At 41.9% G+C, this 16639-nt stretch overlaps 1 protein-coding gene across 1 annotated transcript in view; it reads left to right on the top strand.

Moving 5' to 3' along the window:
• The first annotated feature begins 898 nt into the window (after positions 1-898).
• LOC121296670 (FH1/FH2 domain-containing protein 3-like) overlaps positions 899-16639 on the top strand; it is a 50519-nt gene continuing 34778 nt past the window's right edge. The window contains exons 1-3 of the mRNA XM_041222438.1: positions 899-1267; positions 4850-4956; positions 8509-8573. Of these exons, the coding sequence (XP_041078372.1) occupies positions 1103-1267; positions 4850-4956; positions 8509-8573 (337 nt within the window). The 5' untranslated portion in view covers positions 899-1102. The remainder of the gene's footprint in view (positions 1268-4849; positions 4957-8508; positions 8574-16639) is intronic.

The following is a 16639-nucleotide window of genomic DNA, read 5'->3' as shown; positions in this document are numbered from 1 at the left end:
AAAAAAAAAAAAAGAAAACTAACATAAAACATTTGTGCCAAATCATTCTTGAACGTTTGTCAAAGTCATAACCAAAAATCAAATAATAAAGTTATATAAGTTTCACACCGGTAACTAAAATGCTTGACATTGTAAAGGATGCATTTACACTCCCTCTCCCTCACAGATTCCTGGACTGTTTAAGAAGAGCTTGTGAAGTCTAGTGCTCATTTCACACGCGATCGCCACCAGTCTTCACACTTAAGTGAGTGTCATCTAATACAGAATAGGGTATAGCTAGCAGAACAAAAATAAACGATGCAAAGCAGCAGGTCACTAGATGGCGGTATATATATATATGTGTGTGTGTGTGTGTGTGTGTGTGTGTGTGTGTGTGTGTGTGTGTGTGTGTGTGTGTGTGTGTGTGTGTGTGTGTGCGTGTGTGTGTGTTTATATGTAGCACAACATGTAGCACATTAATAGTATACACACAGCCGTGGGAAACTGTAAACTCGTTTGCATGTACAATTGATACCAAAAAAAAAACGGTACTAGTCTGAAGAAAGCAATAGTGGGTTATCAAATCACATACAACAACAACAATCAATAACGTGTATGTTTAAATACTGCAGCTCAAAGTAAATGACAGCTTATTGCGGATCCGTTTCATGATCATACCGTCTCTCTCAAGTCAAAATCACGTAAGATTATTACCCTTCACATGAAGTTACACTAACGTGTCTTTTGGGCCAGCATTGGCACAAGGCTAATTGCACAAAGTGTTGATGCCATCCCTTAAAGAAGATATTCTGCATCACATTGTCATATGTTTTTATTTGCATGATGAACTGCTGAAACGCTGTTGCATGGGCTTCCTGCAAACGTCAGCTGCCCCCGCCGGGCAGACTCCGCTGTGTGACTGGCTCTCCGCGGAGTAAGTAGCGCGGTGTTTCGCTGCTCAGTATATAATGAGCAGGGCGACAGAGAGGAGCCGCGGGTCAGTTTGGCCGTATGATATATTATAATACTCCCAGAATACCGCGCTACCTGTCTGCGGAATAATTATATTAGCGAACTTTCAGGCGTTGTATCGCAATAATCGTTTTCTTAATTTTGGGACACCATGGCGTCAGTAGTGTGCCGAGTCCAGTTCCTGGACGATATGGACCCTTTTGTTTGCACCAATTTGCCTGAGCCCAGGAGACCGCCACCTTACACTCTGTATGAAGACATTTCCCTAATTGAGCAGGTGGCGGGTGTGCATAAGCTGCTGGGAGCTCCTTTAAAAGTAAGTTTGCTTTTCCTTCCTTTTGCAGTTTTCATTTAATGAAGACACGATGCTTGCTTCTTAGCGAAAACACTTGTGTGACTGACGCGTGTGTGCCTGTGCCTGTACCTGTAGCGGTACCTGTAGCGGTACCTGTAAAAGTAACTAAGACAGTTTGGAAACTCGTGAGACAAGTAAACTAAGACTGTTACAACTGAGCATTTTCTGTTTGTTTGTAACCGTGTGTGATCATATTACTAATAGTACAACATTAACATGATCATATCGTAAGGAACGGTGCATAGAGCAAGAGCGAATCGACTCATTATAGATGCAAAATATTTTTTGGTTTTGTAAACCTGGTTCTAAATGTAGCTTTCTCCTTTGTTACAGTTTAGGAAGTACTGTATGTTTCAAACTGCGGTCGGGAAAATACATAGACTGCATTTGTTGTTTTTGTTTTTAAGGTTTTAGAATACATAAAATGAATTAAGTTTTAAATAAAATGTATTTATTTATTTATTTATTTATTTATTTACTGTTATTATTAGTCGTAGTAGCCTACTCTCCTTTAAGGACTCCGTTCTGTTTAATATTTAAGAAGCCCAGTTTATATGGAGAGTCCAGTACAGCTAGCAACTGTGGGGGAGGGAGCCTGCTTCCATCAAGTATGAAAAAGCACTGTGTAAGTGCCAGGCTACTCCAGAACAGTACAGGTAGCTAACATTGTGTTTGTGCCAGAATTAAAGCCAGAGGCATCCACCACAAAGCAGTTAGAGAGAGTAAAAATCCAATCCAGTTAATTGGCAAAAAAAAAAATCTTTATCCAGTTTTTTAAATGATGGGGATCAAAACCCTAACCCTTACAGTAATACCAGGCCAAGACCTTAGCAATGCTTTCCCTTTAAATGAACCACGCTGACAAGAGTTCTCTCATTTCCTATTAGGTCATTTGTGCTACCCTTTGCCCAGTGTGGCAGTGACACACACACTTATGTGCCTTCCAAAGGTGGAAACACAGACACATGGCAATGTGGAACTCATTAGCAGAGACGCATAACAGCCCTTTAATTGCATTAATCTATATCTCATTAATGCATGGGGTCGGGAACAGTACTTCCTTTATACTGCCGAGCAATCTGAGCCATTTAAACGTTTGTTGAGCTTGCTAAATTCTGAACTGGGCATGTCACACCTTCCTTTTATTTCTGTACCTGACATACTTGCGCAGTATTTGCATACCATATACATTGCACATGCAATGCTACAATTCAATCAATAGGTTTACCACAGTGAAAGGTGCATTGGCAAATAAGGGCGCCGTAAATGCAAAGGATAAGGGCTAAGGAAATGTTCCAACGAGTATCTATTGCAGTTGTAAAAGAAAAGGCTGAATTGATATCTTCTGGGGGAGAGGTCTCAGGAACACTTCCAGCAATGCACCTGGGTGTTCAGGTCAAACAGCTCCCACAGCAACAGGCTTGCTTATCTCCAGATAATGGGAGGAGGAATGTTTGGATCAGGGGTTTGTGTGTTTAATACTAACAGTACTTGGCTCCTCTTTCATTCTTTTCTCCTCCAGACTAAAGAGGCTGTTAAGGGCAGAGGAAGGATCAGGGTTTACAAAACAAATAAAGAAAAAAAAAATATTGGTATTGCATTACAATTGTGTCTTTTCATAGCTTGCTATTATAAAATCTGTAGAGGACCAAAATGCAGGGAAGTTGTCATTTTCATTTATTTGGATCTGCCATGATTCCGAATGATTAGTCCAGCCTCTACAGAACTGTTTTCTGTACTGAAAAAAATAAGTGTTCAAAGCCCAAGTTCTACTGGGTTTGTGCTCTGAGGCTGCAGTTAAACTGCTCTGCTTTGTTGCATTTTCACTCGTTCTCCTGACAGAAGAAGACAGTTCAAGTACTGCTTGACACTAGACTGCTGTTTTTACAGTAAAAACCAAACGCTTCTAAGAAGCTGAATGGACAATATTGGGGTTATCAGAATAGCTGCACGTTCTCACTAGGGTCAGCGGTCACACTGCATCCTGTTTGGGAATGTGCCACTCTTCTGATTTGTAATATCTTTGAACTGATCGCTGTATTTCTGTATGTTTGTAAGCTAAAGGAATTCTTCAGAAACACGACCTCCCGAACATGAAGCATTCCTAACGATCCTAAGAATGAATTTAAAAACAACGGGTTGAACTTTGTCCTGAAAAGCCTTCTCTGAACCAGAAATGAGCTGAAACGTCATATCCGATATCTGCTCTGGTCTTGAGTATTACAAACTCCCTAGCTATTAATACCAGAGGCTGGTCAGCAGTATAGTCACTTCTTATATTGCCATATTTCAATGGGTTGGGGATAATCATTTCCTGGTTTGAGTGAAACAAAGGATCACATCTGCTGGTAATAGAGAACAGAATCTTAAACTCCTGTGAAAGTCACTTCTTAGTTCTTCTTTCAGATCACAATGATATTGCTTCTTGGAAGACTTGCCCAAGTCTCTTGTGTGTGCTTGTTTATCCACAGTAAGCTCAATTTTGCAATTGGATTTTAAATACTTTGTGCAGTTAGTTCATTTGTTATGTCTTTTATTTTGAAAGGCGATCGGCACTGGAAAGTTGGAAGCGTAATGCTTGTATGTGAGAATCTCTTTAGTGATTGGCTGCAATGGTAGTACAGCTGCAGAGCTCCAAAAATGGCCCCAGATGGTAGAAAATTTGGTTGTAGAAAATTTGTCAATGTGTTTTAATGTTGAAAAGGATTGTTTCTAACTTGTGTGGAAATGACAAAGGAATGGAAAGCCTCTTATCTGCTTGGGTGTAAGACTTAAGTTTTATGGCATAGCAGTCCTTTCAAGAAAAAAACAAAAACTATGCTAAAAACCATTAGTGTTTTTTGGCAATTTTAACATGCTTTGTATGTAACTACAATAATGTGTAATCGCATTTAAATTTAAATCCGAACTGTACTGTGTCGTGTTATTGCAGGAATCTCAATGAAAGTGAGTGGCAGAGAGTCAACTTGCCATCTATTGATATATGTACACAATGACAAGGCGTTTCTTATGATCTGCTGTGGTGCTCAGGGTCTTACACTGACACTTCCAGTGCTTGCAGCCATGTGTTTAATTAAAGTAGCGGGGAAAAATGTGAGGCATTTGAGATATGGGGTCAGGTTTATATTTTTATGTGTGATTACAGGAAAGGATTGGCTCAGTATTCTTAAAGTTAAAAGGCCTGAATGCAGTTTGAAAGGAAATCTGTAAAAATAAAAAACAATTTAGGTTAAATCGCTCTGATTTTGTTGTCACCTGCATTGTTTTTGGTGCTGTTTGTTTACCAATCAGTTAAAGAAGGAATTTCAGTCCTGTTTACGTGGCGTCAATGATCTCATTTTATGTTTTCCACTGATTGAGTGCTTGAAGCTCTGTATGAACTAGACCTGAGCATTGCAAAATCCACTGAACAGAACAAGACCAACAGCTGTTAATAATGGATAATTCCAGGGATGGAAAAGCATACTCTGGAATGCTTTTTCTTCTTTTAGACCTACTGCCCTGTGTATGAGTTTGAACTTTGTTTTTATTTCATTCTCTTAGTTGGAAGACTGTGCTCTGCAGTTATCTCCGAGTGGAAACTATATGGATTTGGATTTGACACTTTCAGAACAGAAGGATGACCTGGAACAGTTCTATGAAGATATTAGGTAATGCAGCAAGCATTGCTTTTCTGATAGCAGTTGTGCATCCTGCAAAATAATTCTAAAGGTGCCAGCATCCCAGATAGGGTAACTTAGTAATCCAGTAAGGCACATTGCAGTGCAGCAGCAGTTTGCGTTGCCATATCAACCGTTACCATTTTGGTAAGTCTTTGCACAATTGCTAAGCAAAGCTGTGAGATTGTCTGTTAATTAGGAGAACATCATTTGCAGAGTCCTTAATGTCCTGTTATAAGTTAGAATCAGGGCCTGAATTCAATGAAAGTTCAAGACAGTGCCATAGCAATACTTTATAATGGCTTTGGCATTGCCATAATTTTGGTTTAATCCAGGCCCAGGGGGATAACGAGAAACCGGACACGGCACTTAGTTAGGACAAGACCGGATTATGCAAATTCATTCATTGAAGAACTGGCTGGAGAACTGAATGGGCTGAAAGAGCCAAGGCTGCCGACCCCAGCTGTAAGATCACCCTACTGTTCAGATGGAATCTGTCCTTGAAGATGAGGGCTGTTTTTGTTAAAGGTCTATATTGTGGGCTGTGGTTAATGATATACAGTAGCCTCGCCACCCTTCGTACACTGCAGCCTCCATTCAGCAAACACTCGAATGCATATGTATATGTGTCCTTCGAAACAGATGCTGCTTGTTTGAGTGAATGAATCAAAATAGATTCCCATCATTCCTATTTTGGAGCAAACAGTGTGAGTCATGATATGATACACTGCTTTAAAAGCTGAAATTAGAACCACTTTTATGGCTGCAGTTCTGTGCTGCACTGAACAATATTCCCAGCTGTTCCATATTTAATCATATGCTCTGAAATGAAAATGTATCTGTGTACTGGGGGGAGAGTATTTATATCAGATGTGCCTTTGGGCATGACGCAGGCATGCACGGAAAAGGTCATTGCCGTTTCAAAGAATTCCATATTCACATTGTTCCCTATCCATGTTGTTTAATCTGCAGAAAACAAATTAATGCTCTCACAGGCATCTGCTTGACTCAAGGGCATGACGTGACTATTCAAGATCATTGTAACTGCTGCTGATACACCAGTAGGAGATTTGTTTAAAAACATGACTCCAATTGCATAGCAGTTTCATCCATTGCTGGTTTTATTGTAAGTTTATTAAGTCATGTTTGAGCTTGTTACATATACTGTGGCTGATCAAGCTTGTACAGCATTCACTGTAGGAGTAGCAGGCATCAAATTAAGGGAAATGTGATACTACAACCACAGGTCATAAGGGAAAGCTGACACCTCCAGTAAATAAGCTTAATAAGGGTGTCAGAAGGAAGGGTTCCTTTGTCAAGATCACATAAAAAAAACAGCCGGAATGTAACCTTCCACTGGGACGCCTACAAACCCTTCAAACGGGTAGGAATGTGCTGTTTTTTACAATGTGCAATGGATTGTGGCCACAGACCATGAGCTGTACAATACCACATGCTGCGAGTGCTGCCTTCTGAGCTCCAGACCCGCGGAAATCCACAGCTTTTGATGAAGCCGACTGAGTCAGCCATCAGCGCTTTTTCAGTTTTTAAGTTTAATGTCACTGTTTCCAGCTAAATAAATTTTCATTCACAGTTATCTGAGGAATGCGCAGTGTTCTACATGCAGAGGACAGACAGAGTTTCCTTGTGGGTTGAGTCTCGGTGTGGGAGTTTACATGTCAGGTTTATTTTCATTACACCTTCATCGGTGAAGGTGTAATAAAAAGAAGCCTAAAATATGTAGCACTGCCCTGCCTAACCTGTTTCATTGTGATGAGAAGCCTTGCATCAGTACAGAGCTGCCCTAGGGGTGCGCTGGGCATGGGGTGCTGTTTCAGCTACTGCAGGGGGAGGGTTGAGTGAAAGAACAAAACAACCGAGTGGAGTGGAGTGGAGTTCCTCTCCACGCTTTACAGTGTGGTATTTAATGATTAGATGCTGTAGAGCCTGCTCAGGTTTTCAGTCAGTTCACTTTAAAGACATGCCTGGGTTGGAACACACTGAACTTGGACTTCAGGGTAAAGATTGCCTAACCCTGTCTGTAGGGCAGGAACTCCAGCTCCTAGGATAATTCCGATACGGGTCTTTTGTTCCAGCTGCATTAGTTACAGTGATTTGTAGAATTCTGCCAATTCTAGACCAGATTTGACTACCCCTGCAAAATAGATTTCCGGTGTCAGACAATATATATGTTCCCCCAGGAATGAATATTGGTTCCTCCTAGGAACCAATATTTATGAATATTGGTTCACCTTCCAAATATTTGTACCCCCTTATTTTTTGTAACAAAGTAATCTTTTTGTATAAGTCTTGGTCCATGCACTTTCAACTAAAACCTTCATTTTAAGACCACTTTCCCTAATCATATGTACCATCAAGTCCGCTCTGACAGGTCCCTTCTCACCTACAATAGTACTTGCAGCTAAGAGCATGGGACCCCAGAGGAGTCTGTATAGAAGAAAGTGCAGATGGTAGAACACATGACACCAGCCTCCCAGACAAGGTGTTTCCACAATGTAGTCCTAGTTAAAAGAAATTAAGCGCTGCTTTCCTGTCCTCAATTCTGCTCAGCACGAAGTCCAGTATATTCATGTTTGTTTCATGCATTCCTTTGACAATGGTTAAGGCAGGTGTTGTGTCCACTGGTAGTGCTGAAAAGAATCTGTTTCCAGGTTATTGATTCCTTGGTTTTCTTTACTGGGAACGAATCCCAGTAAAGGGCTGGAGCTGGGATCCATCGGAGGCACTGCTGGCTCCTTTTATATGGGAGAGTCTGCGCACAAATGTGGGAAGCATTAGAAAATCCATGAAGCCACAGAACTGTGTGGGTCGCAGCCTGGGACGGAAGAAAAAAAAAAAGACGCTCTCCCATTGGGCCAGTGCGAGTCTGCTGTGTTAGTGGATTGAAGCAGATGAGTAGTACTTTTCTATTGCTCAGTGTAAATGACCACTCTGCTTCAGCATCTGTCTGCCAGCAGGCAGGAGGTTATTAATTAGTGGATTATAAAAGCAGGAAAGAGATTTGTGTAGCAACCTGAAAATAAAACACGAAAAGATGGGTTGTCTGGATCAGTGGGTCTTGGTTTATGGGGCTCGTTTAGATCCAATTCCAGCTAACTTGTTCTAACCATAATTATTGAATGGAACAACTAGGTTCATTTAAACAACCAAAGACCTGGCTGGAACCAGGCTCTGGGCTGCTCAGTTCTGTAATTAAAGACATTGTTGAAATGTAGTTGTGATGGTTAAACTTTCCACTAACAGCACAGCTTCATTCACTTAGAAATGTGCTAGCTACTGTACAGCCACAGTAGCAGTCTATAGTCCTTGTGTGTGCGTAATAGCATTACATCAGGGGCAGCAGTGGTATATTAATCATGTTATGACTATGAGTTAAAAGGTCCGGACACTGTTCTTTACAGTATTTTTTTTGTATTTATCCAGAACTTGAACAATCATATGTAAGTTGTCAAGCCTGTTTCTCGTTTTGATATCTAATAGAAATAGCTGAGTGTTGTGTTTCCCTTCTTGTTTTCTTCACAGCAAGGGGAAGAAGCCCGTGCTGATCCTGCGGACCAAGCTGTCTGTTCGAGTTCATGCCATACTAGGTGGGTAGGAGATACTGGTTCAGTTCCATTCAAAAATACCTCCAGGGTGGTGCGTAACTACACGAGGGGCAGGATTCTTGACACTGGTTTAGCGGCATCCTTTCTTCAGTGCAGTGTTGCTATTCGTTGCATCAACTATGGCAGTATACAGTATGTGTAAGTGCTGAGCAAATCAGCACTTTGCTGCTCTAATAATGGATTACACCTGCAATGGGGCACCATAGATATATATATATATAATGACTGATAGTCATGATGTGTGTGTGCTTTATATACTGCATGATGCTGAATCATTGCTCCACTTCACAACTAATACAAGATGAATAAGTGCTGAGTGAATGATCGGTCTCACTCTCTTGCTCTCGCTCTCTCATATGGATTTAGCGTCACTGTACCTAGGGGAAGCTCATGTAGTCTTAGTGCATGAAGAAAGCCCAGTAACATACAGTAATTGTAGTGAAAATCATTTGTTGCTATGGCAATAAACAAAGGGCAGGAGTGTGTTTACTCTGTGTCTAGCTGGTGCAGTTTATCACGAACAAAGACCTTTTTCATTTTTACATACATAGGTCTGTGTGAGCTGATCAGTAGTGTGCATGTATTAATCACTGAACTCCTGCATGTGCGCTGTGCTGCTGTGCACTGTCCAAAACAAGGGTCTTTGTAACTAATCAACCTTGGTTTATGGAGCTTAGTGTCTCTTCCAGTACATTCCTTTTGACTTATTTTTCAGCTACAAAAGGAAACGGTTTTGCTTTTCCAAGAAGTGCTCTATTCAGAGCATCGCTGTGGAACAGCGTGACCTACAGCTCCCTACATGAGTCAGTTAAGCAGGCCACATACAGAGGATTTCATTACACAGTGATTGATTCAGCCCCAAAAATTAGATTCTTTTTTCTTCCAAACTCTGCACATTTTCATTAGAAAACCTTAAAATTGGGTGCAGGGCTGACCACAGAGTCTTGTCAGATTTTCCTTTGTATGATTTAAGGGGAAACTGTGCATGTGTTATTTTAGTATCAAATTTTCCCATTTAATTTAAAGTTGGCTTTTCTTTTTTATAACATTGCACAGATTGTTCATCATAGAGCGTGCTCTGCAGTGTGTGACATTTGAGTGCTGACCTCCTGCTTTTGAAGAACAGAGCGATGTCAGCAAAAAGCATGAAACAACAAACAACAAAATATTTGAATGTCACATTTTATTGATAAAAAAAACATACGTATTCTTCTAAGTTCAGTGGACAAACATTCAGACAGTTTCAGTGCACAAACTTATTTGTTGGTAGATTTGTGCCTTGTCTTGGTGTGCAAGGAAAGAAGTAGAGTTCTTAACACACACTCGAAGATAATGGAAATTGTGAAGGAAAGAAACTGCAGTCATGCGGAAGTGTAGATCGTTGCAGTACTAGACTGGACCCAGTAACTTTCAGTTTATTGTCCTGTCAATCAGCTGGCTTCATCTGGAGACAAAGCAGAGCCATCCAGACATTCTGTAAACCGATCTGTTAGGATTCAGATCATTAAAATAGGGCCTATTGTTTACCAAGGTCATTAAAAATCCAGCCGTGCACCACAGAGTCTCTTCACTATATAAAAATCTATTGACAGGCTGAAGAGCTCCTGTTTCAATGTTCTTTTTAGGTCTGTTGTGTTTCACAATTCCTATTTCACAGTGCAGTGTTATTTGTGTCGTTCCTCTGCATTCTGTCCAGCCCTGTTCATGCCAGTTCAAGGCGTATTCCCTCATTCAACAGCAGATACTGCATTGTTTAGAAAGGAGATTGCGCTATTGCGGTATGAGATTGAGATTGCGGTATGTCAGTGTATTTAAAAGGAAGTGGGCAACCGCCTGCTCTCAGGAAAATGGCTCACGTCAAACTCAGTACAGAAGATGCCTATTATTTCATTTTTCAATTCCGATGACTGTACTCCTTTATTAATAGTGCCTGGAGTTGTAGACTTCTATCCTGATGTACATTTTAATACTGTTTTTAACATAATAACCCTTTTAGCTGATTGGTGACTTGAATGTATTTCCTTTTCTTTAGCGCTATTGAAACAAACTTCCAAGACTTGAGGCGACAAAGCAGAACACACCTGTGTGATCAAGACAACGCTGAACTGTGATCACATTCAATACACACTACATTTAAAAAACATACAGTACAGTGTCACCCCTGTGAGAGACTGTTACTATAGAGCAGGGAGAGGGTGCAAGTAACACTCACACCCACTGAACTCTTACAAACAGCACAGTTGCACAACAAAGTATTCAGTTACTAAGAAATGAATATTGAAAGAAGCTTAATAAAACAGTCTTTCTCAATGTCTTAGACATAGAAAACATACAGAATGTTTATTTAAACTTTATAAAACGTGAGTGGTATTTGCATGGTATTTTTGCAGATTTCCCATGCTTTTCCCATGGTTATTATACTCTGCATTTCCCATAGTTCACCATGTTTTATTGTTGTGCTTTAGCGTACCTCGCTACCCTTTACAATGCTTACCTGTGCTTTTATCTTGTGCCCAACAGCCAAAAATACATTGGGAATGAAAACAAAGTAAAACAAAGTGTGAGACAATAATAAGGGTAGATTCTGACTGAACAGGACTGACAAGTTTTGTTTGACATTACTGACGATGATTCATAGAGAGGTATGTCACATGTCAACTGTTTCAAGTGACCTTGGCAATCAAGGAGGCCATGTTTTTAATGAAGTTTAGAAACCGAAGTTGGGAAAAGGGTTCTTGACAAGCTGCATGCAAAGCAGCCAGATATCTCCCTTCCTATTGCATTCCATTTCTGCACCCCTCCTCCACCTCCACTCAAACAGCTACCTCTTGGCTTAACCCTTTCTGCCCCAGTCTGAGGAATTGGGGCAAACACTAGTGCCGGTAAACAAATATGACAGTGCTTGTGTAGCCCTGCTTGCATGATCATGTATGCAAATTCTTATCAGTACAAATGTATCCGATCCATTGAAGTGAAATGATTTGTCTGGGGCAAGGGTAGTATTTGGATCCAACACCGTTCAGATCCTTGTGAGCAGATCTCACTGTAGCAGCTATAATGCATATTATTGGGGTCTGTTCCATTGATCTTCATAGCACTGATGTTCAAACCAATAAAACAACTTTTGTTTTTATTCTGCAGCAGAAAGAAGTACAGTAAAGAAACACAGTTGCAGTGCTACAGCTGTTAGTTGTCCTTTTTAAGTGATGATCATTGCTATTGAAATCTGACTCTGTTTGGATCAGTTGAATACACCCCGTTCTACAGAGACAGGCAGCTGGGACACTCGTTCGGTTCTATTTACTGTCCGTCCCCCTGCTGCTGTAGAGCATATGATGTTGTTGTTGTTGTAATGCATGCAGATTAATCCTGAAATCTGAAGAGCTATTGAGTGCAGCTGCATGACATGTCGGTGCAGAGCTCCAGTACTGAAGGCACTGCAGACTCTCTGTGGACCTGACCGGGGAGCAAGCTGAGACTGCAGGGGGCTGCAGTACTGAAGGCACTGCAGACTCTCTGTGGACCTGACCGGGGAGCAAGCTGAGACTGCAGGGGGCTCCAGTACTGAAGGCACTGCAGACTCTCTGTGGACCTGACCGGGGAGCAAGCTGAGACTGCAGGGGGCTCCAGTACTGAAGGCACTGCAGACTCTCTGTGGACCTGACCGGGGAGCAAGCTGAGACTGCAGGGGGCTCCAGTACTGAAGGCACTGCAGACTCTCTGTGGACCTGACCGGGGAGCAAGCTGAGGCTGCAGGGGGCTCCAGTCCTGAAGGCACTGCAGACTCTCTGTGGACCTGACCGGGGAGCAAGCTGAGGCTGCAGGGGGCTCCAGTACTGAAGGCACTGCAGACTCTCTGTGGACCTGACCGGGGAGCAAGCTGAGACTGCAGGGGGCTCCAGTACTGAAGGCACTGCAGACTCTCTGTGGACCTGACCGGGGAGCAAGCTGAGACTGCAGGGGGCTCCAGTACTGAAGGCACTGCAGACTCTCTGTGGACCTGACCGGGGAGCAAGCTGAGGCTGCAGGGGGCTCCAGTACTGAAGGCACTGCAGACTCTCTGTGGACCTGACCGGGGAGCAAGCTGAGGCTGCAGGGGGCTCCAGTACTGAAGGCACTGCAGACTCTCTGTGGACCTGACCGGGGAGCAAGCTGAGGCCTGAGCCCAGTCGGACAGCAGATTCATTCAGCCAGGGGAGCTGTCTGGGTTCATCAGTGTTCAGGCAGCTTAGCCCGCTTGAGGAACAGCCCTGGTGCAAGCAAAACCTAAATTACAGCAGATTATAAAAAATCTTTTGGCTTAACGACTGTCTTACAAGTCTCTTTCCCAGGTAGACAGTTTAGATTTCCAGACAGAATGAAGCGGTTTAATCCTGACACCACATTGTGGATTTGCTCCCTGTGCAGCAGGTACCTGCTTCCGGCCTGACACCTCTCAGTGATATGTGTCAGGTGGGGTCCTAATACCTGTTGCACAGGCTGTAGCACAAACTTTTTTTTGCGTAAAAACCACGTTTTTACCTCTCCTGTAACTTTTGACCCCTTGACCTGATCAGTCTAAAAATGTCAGTTTGAGCTTGTTTTCCTGAAACAGCCCTAAGAACCAAGTCTGGTGTAAATCGGAGAGGGTACTTTTTAAAATCCAACTTTTTGGGGGTGATTTGTCATGGAATGACCCTACAGTACATTCAAACTGATTGATCAACCGATGATACTGTTTCAAAGGATGTTCTGTGAGTTAGTTTGGTGCTTCCTTACAGCAGATTATAGGTTTGTTCCAGAACAATCAGTCTCTCCTTGTGTCTCTATAAATAGTTCCCAGCTTCTGTACGGGAATTAATTTTTGTTGCTTTCTGTACAAAGCGGTTTTGATGAGTTACTACAGGTTCTGGTTTGTTTCATTCTCAGCTGTTTTGGTAGAAACAGAGTGCAAAAATATTTTAGGAACCTTTTTCCTGTTTATGTTCTATCCTCACAGTAAAAATACATTACTGGCTTCCTGTGAAGAAAATCAAAGGGCTGGTTTCGGGAATAGAAACTCGTATGTATGTACGTGCGAGCGAGTGAGCGAGCGATACATAATAGGAAACCACGATTGTGGTTCCCTGTCTGCATGGTGCATGACGTCTGAGCACCCAGCACGCCTGAGACCGGTATTGAAAACCACGCTAGGAGTCTCCGTTTTCTTCTAATGATCTTCTTGTGCATTGTTTGAACTTGAAGCACTCAATTAGAAACTCTGAAGTATAAGAAGCACAGATGAAGGTCCAGTCTACTTGGAGGTTGATAAACATGTAACCTGCTACATGCTTTTGTTTTATTAGAGTATTTTACAGCAGTGGTTAATCCTGCTTGGTTGCATTCCGCATGTATTTGTAGGTGTAATCGTGCTGTAACCACGAATAGGTGTAATCGTGCGGTAACCACGGATAGGTGTAATCGTGCTGTAACCACGGATAGGTGGTTAATGCAATCCAGGGAGATTTTCTCGCTGCTATAGAGTGCTTTAAAATCCAGCTGTGGTTTATGCTGCAGTGAATAGTTTCTTTGAGTTTTTCCACCTTGCTTTAGGGTAGCTATGAGTAAACTGTATGCTCCAAATCCAAACTGTTCGCATGCCTTTTCTTTTTCAGGATGTTTTAAATTCCGTTATGTTCTAACAGTAGCATATACTACACAGAGAGACACTGCATGCATACAGTGGCTAACGTTTGTGTGAATTAAGGCTGCTGGAAATAGGAATATTCGATTGTGTTTTGCCATCAGTTCTGGCCCCAGATCAAAGACTCCAACTTTAAACTGGCTGGATTAGATCAGTAGTTAAATTTTACCCAAGCAAACTTTTTTTTTTTTAGGGTTGCCATATGGCTATGTGACCGAATTGCTATGTTTCCATTGATAGAGCCAAACTCTTGCAAGGGTAAATGTAAACAGGACTTCCCAATACCAGCTTCTGCTGTTGCATTCAATAATTAAACAGAGCTCTGTTACACTTACAAGAACATTGTAATCTTGCTGGTCAGTTCCTAGCGGTTTTGCTGCTCCTCATCCGTTTCCTTTTTTATTGTTGCTGATTAACGGTGCTGCAGAGAGATGAGAAAAACAGTCATGCCGAGACAAGCCTGCCATTGGTGCAGACGCGCTAGAGTTTCCTGAAGATCATTTGAGAAGTGGGAGAGGCTGCCTCGTAATGCAGGAAGGTTTAATTCGAAATGTCAGTCTAGTTCTTCCTATTAGCAATAAAGGCTGGGTAATAATAAGAGAGACCCTAGTTGTGATATAGTTGCTATCTTGTTTTAATGTAGCACAAGCATGCATTTTATATACGGTAAATGCACAAGCATGCATTTTATATACGGTAAATGTTTGATTGTTGTGGAGTAATCCACACTGTTTATGTGAAACCATGGGGTTTATTTTTTGTATCCTATTTCTGTTACACACTTGGTGTGTTTTGAAACATTCTGTAATCATCCATGCACCCTTTTACATTGTGAATTTTTTCCTGTTTAATATTTTTTAAAGTGTGTCTGATTTCATTTCTGGAGAGTGCTGGTTGTGTGTGTTTTTTTTTTTTTTGTAGTATTCCACCTCCAGCACAATAAAACTGCATGCCTGTGTGGGCCGTGGTGTTGGTTTTTGCCCCTCGCATTCCTGAGAGGAGCTTGTCGTTTCTGTAACCCGAGCTTGGAGGAATTCTCAGCAGGGCTGAGAGGTTATCTCTGCTGCTACTCCAGGGCTCCAGGGCAGTAGGAAGGAAATGTGCACCCCTGGGTCTCGTTGTATACCACACAACACTAACATCCCATGCTTTAACTGCCTTCCGACAATCCGTTAGCTCTGAGTCAGTGAGACCCTGTTTTTTCTATATAGTTTGACGCTGTTATTACACTGAAGTGAAATCCACACAACTCTGTATTTGGTGGAAAGCTGCGCAAGTGGTTCAATAGAACGACGAGAAGCTTGGGAAATCAGTTTGTTTAAGTTATTGCTGGAAGTAATCAATGTAGTGGATAGATGGTTTTCACACAAACTGGCATTGTGTTGTCACACAGGCTGGCATCGTGCTGTGTGTTTTTTTTTTCTCTGTGGTTTTTTTCACACAGGCTGGCCTCATGCTGTATGTTTAAGGGAACACACAACAAAGAAAAACAGGTAGTGCTTTAGTGCATGCGATGCAAACAGCCTGTTGTTCCTCCTGGCTTTATCAGTATGAGTATCAATAGGTCCATGAAGGAATCCCATGGTTTGTAGGTATTTATTGGCCTCGCATTCTTTGAATTGCTCACACAAGGTGTTTTTTTTACTATCTGTTTGCCTGAGTTTACAGACCTGTCTCTGTGTTTCAGGGGAGATTTTCTTGTTTGCTTTATTAGTAACAGTAAAATTTATATTTAGAACAAATGCTGCTGAAGTTTCAGGAGCTGCTGTTGGGTCAATATAAGTGATAGTGTTCAGGATTCGTTATAATGACCGCTTTGCTTTGTTAAAAACTGAATGTATTAACCGTGAGGGTTCAGAGTACACACGTATGAGAAAAGACCTGCATAGAGTACATTGTGATGGTAAACTTTAACAGCAGACCAGTGAGTTAGGTCCAGTGTAAGGCATACTGCCTGAAAGATTTCAGAATGCAGTGGTCATTAGAAACCTCCACTCTCAATGCAGTACCCCTCATGCACATTTTTTAATTCTGTGTTCAGAGAAGCCTTGTTAGTAAATGCACCAGTGTACAGAGGGGGCGGCTTCATGGCGATTTCAGACAGCGTTGAAAAGCAGAACCCTGGTAGTTTCTCCTGAATGTACTGTACAGTGTGTAGCAGCAGTCGCAGTGACCAGGGGATTATTGGAATAAACCCTAAATATCTGCGTGCACAGCACAGAATTGCCGTGGTGAATGTCAGCTGACGATGTTACCATGCGGGCTGGCTGAGCTAGATTACACATCTCTGGCTCGGCTGGCATGTGTGCACTGTGCTTTCCTAGGTTTGGTTTTATAGAGTTTAAACTGATCACATTACTGCCTGTGTTCATGTTGCTCTACTTTT

The sequence above is a fragment of the Polyodon spathula genome, chromosome 21 (genome assembly GCF_017654505.1).
Source record: "Polyodon spathula isolate WHYD16114869_AA chromosome 21, ASM1765450v1, whole genome shotgun sequence".
Taxonomy (NCBI): domain Eukaryota; kingdom Metazoa; phylum Chordata; class Actinopteri; order Acipenseriformes; family Polyodontidae; genus Polyodon; species Polyodon spathula.
The sequence above is the reverse complement of the archived record's forward strand: the minus strand, read 5'-3'. Positions and strand labels throughout refer to the sequence as shown.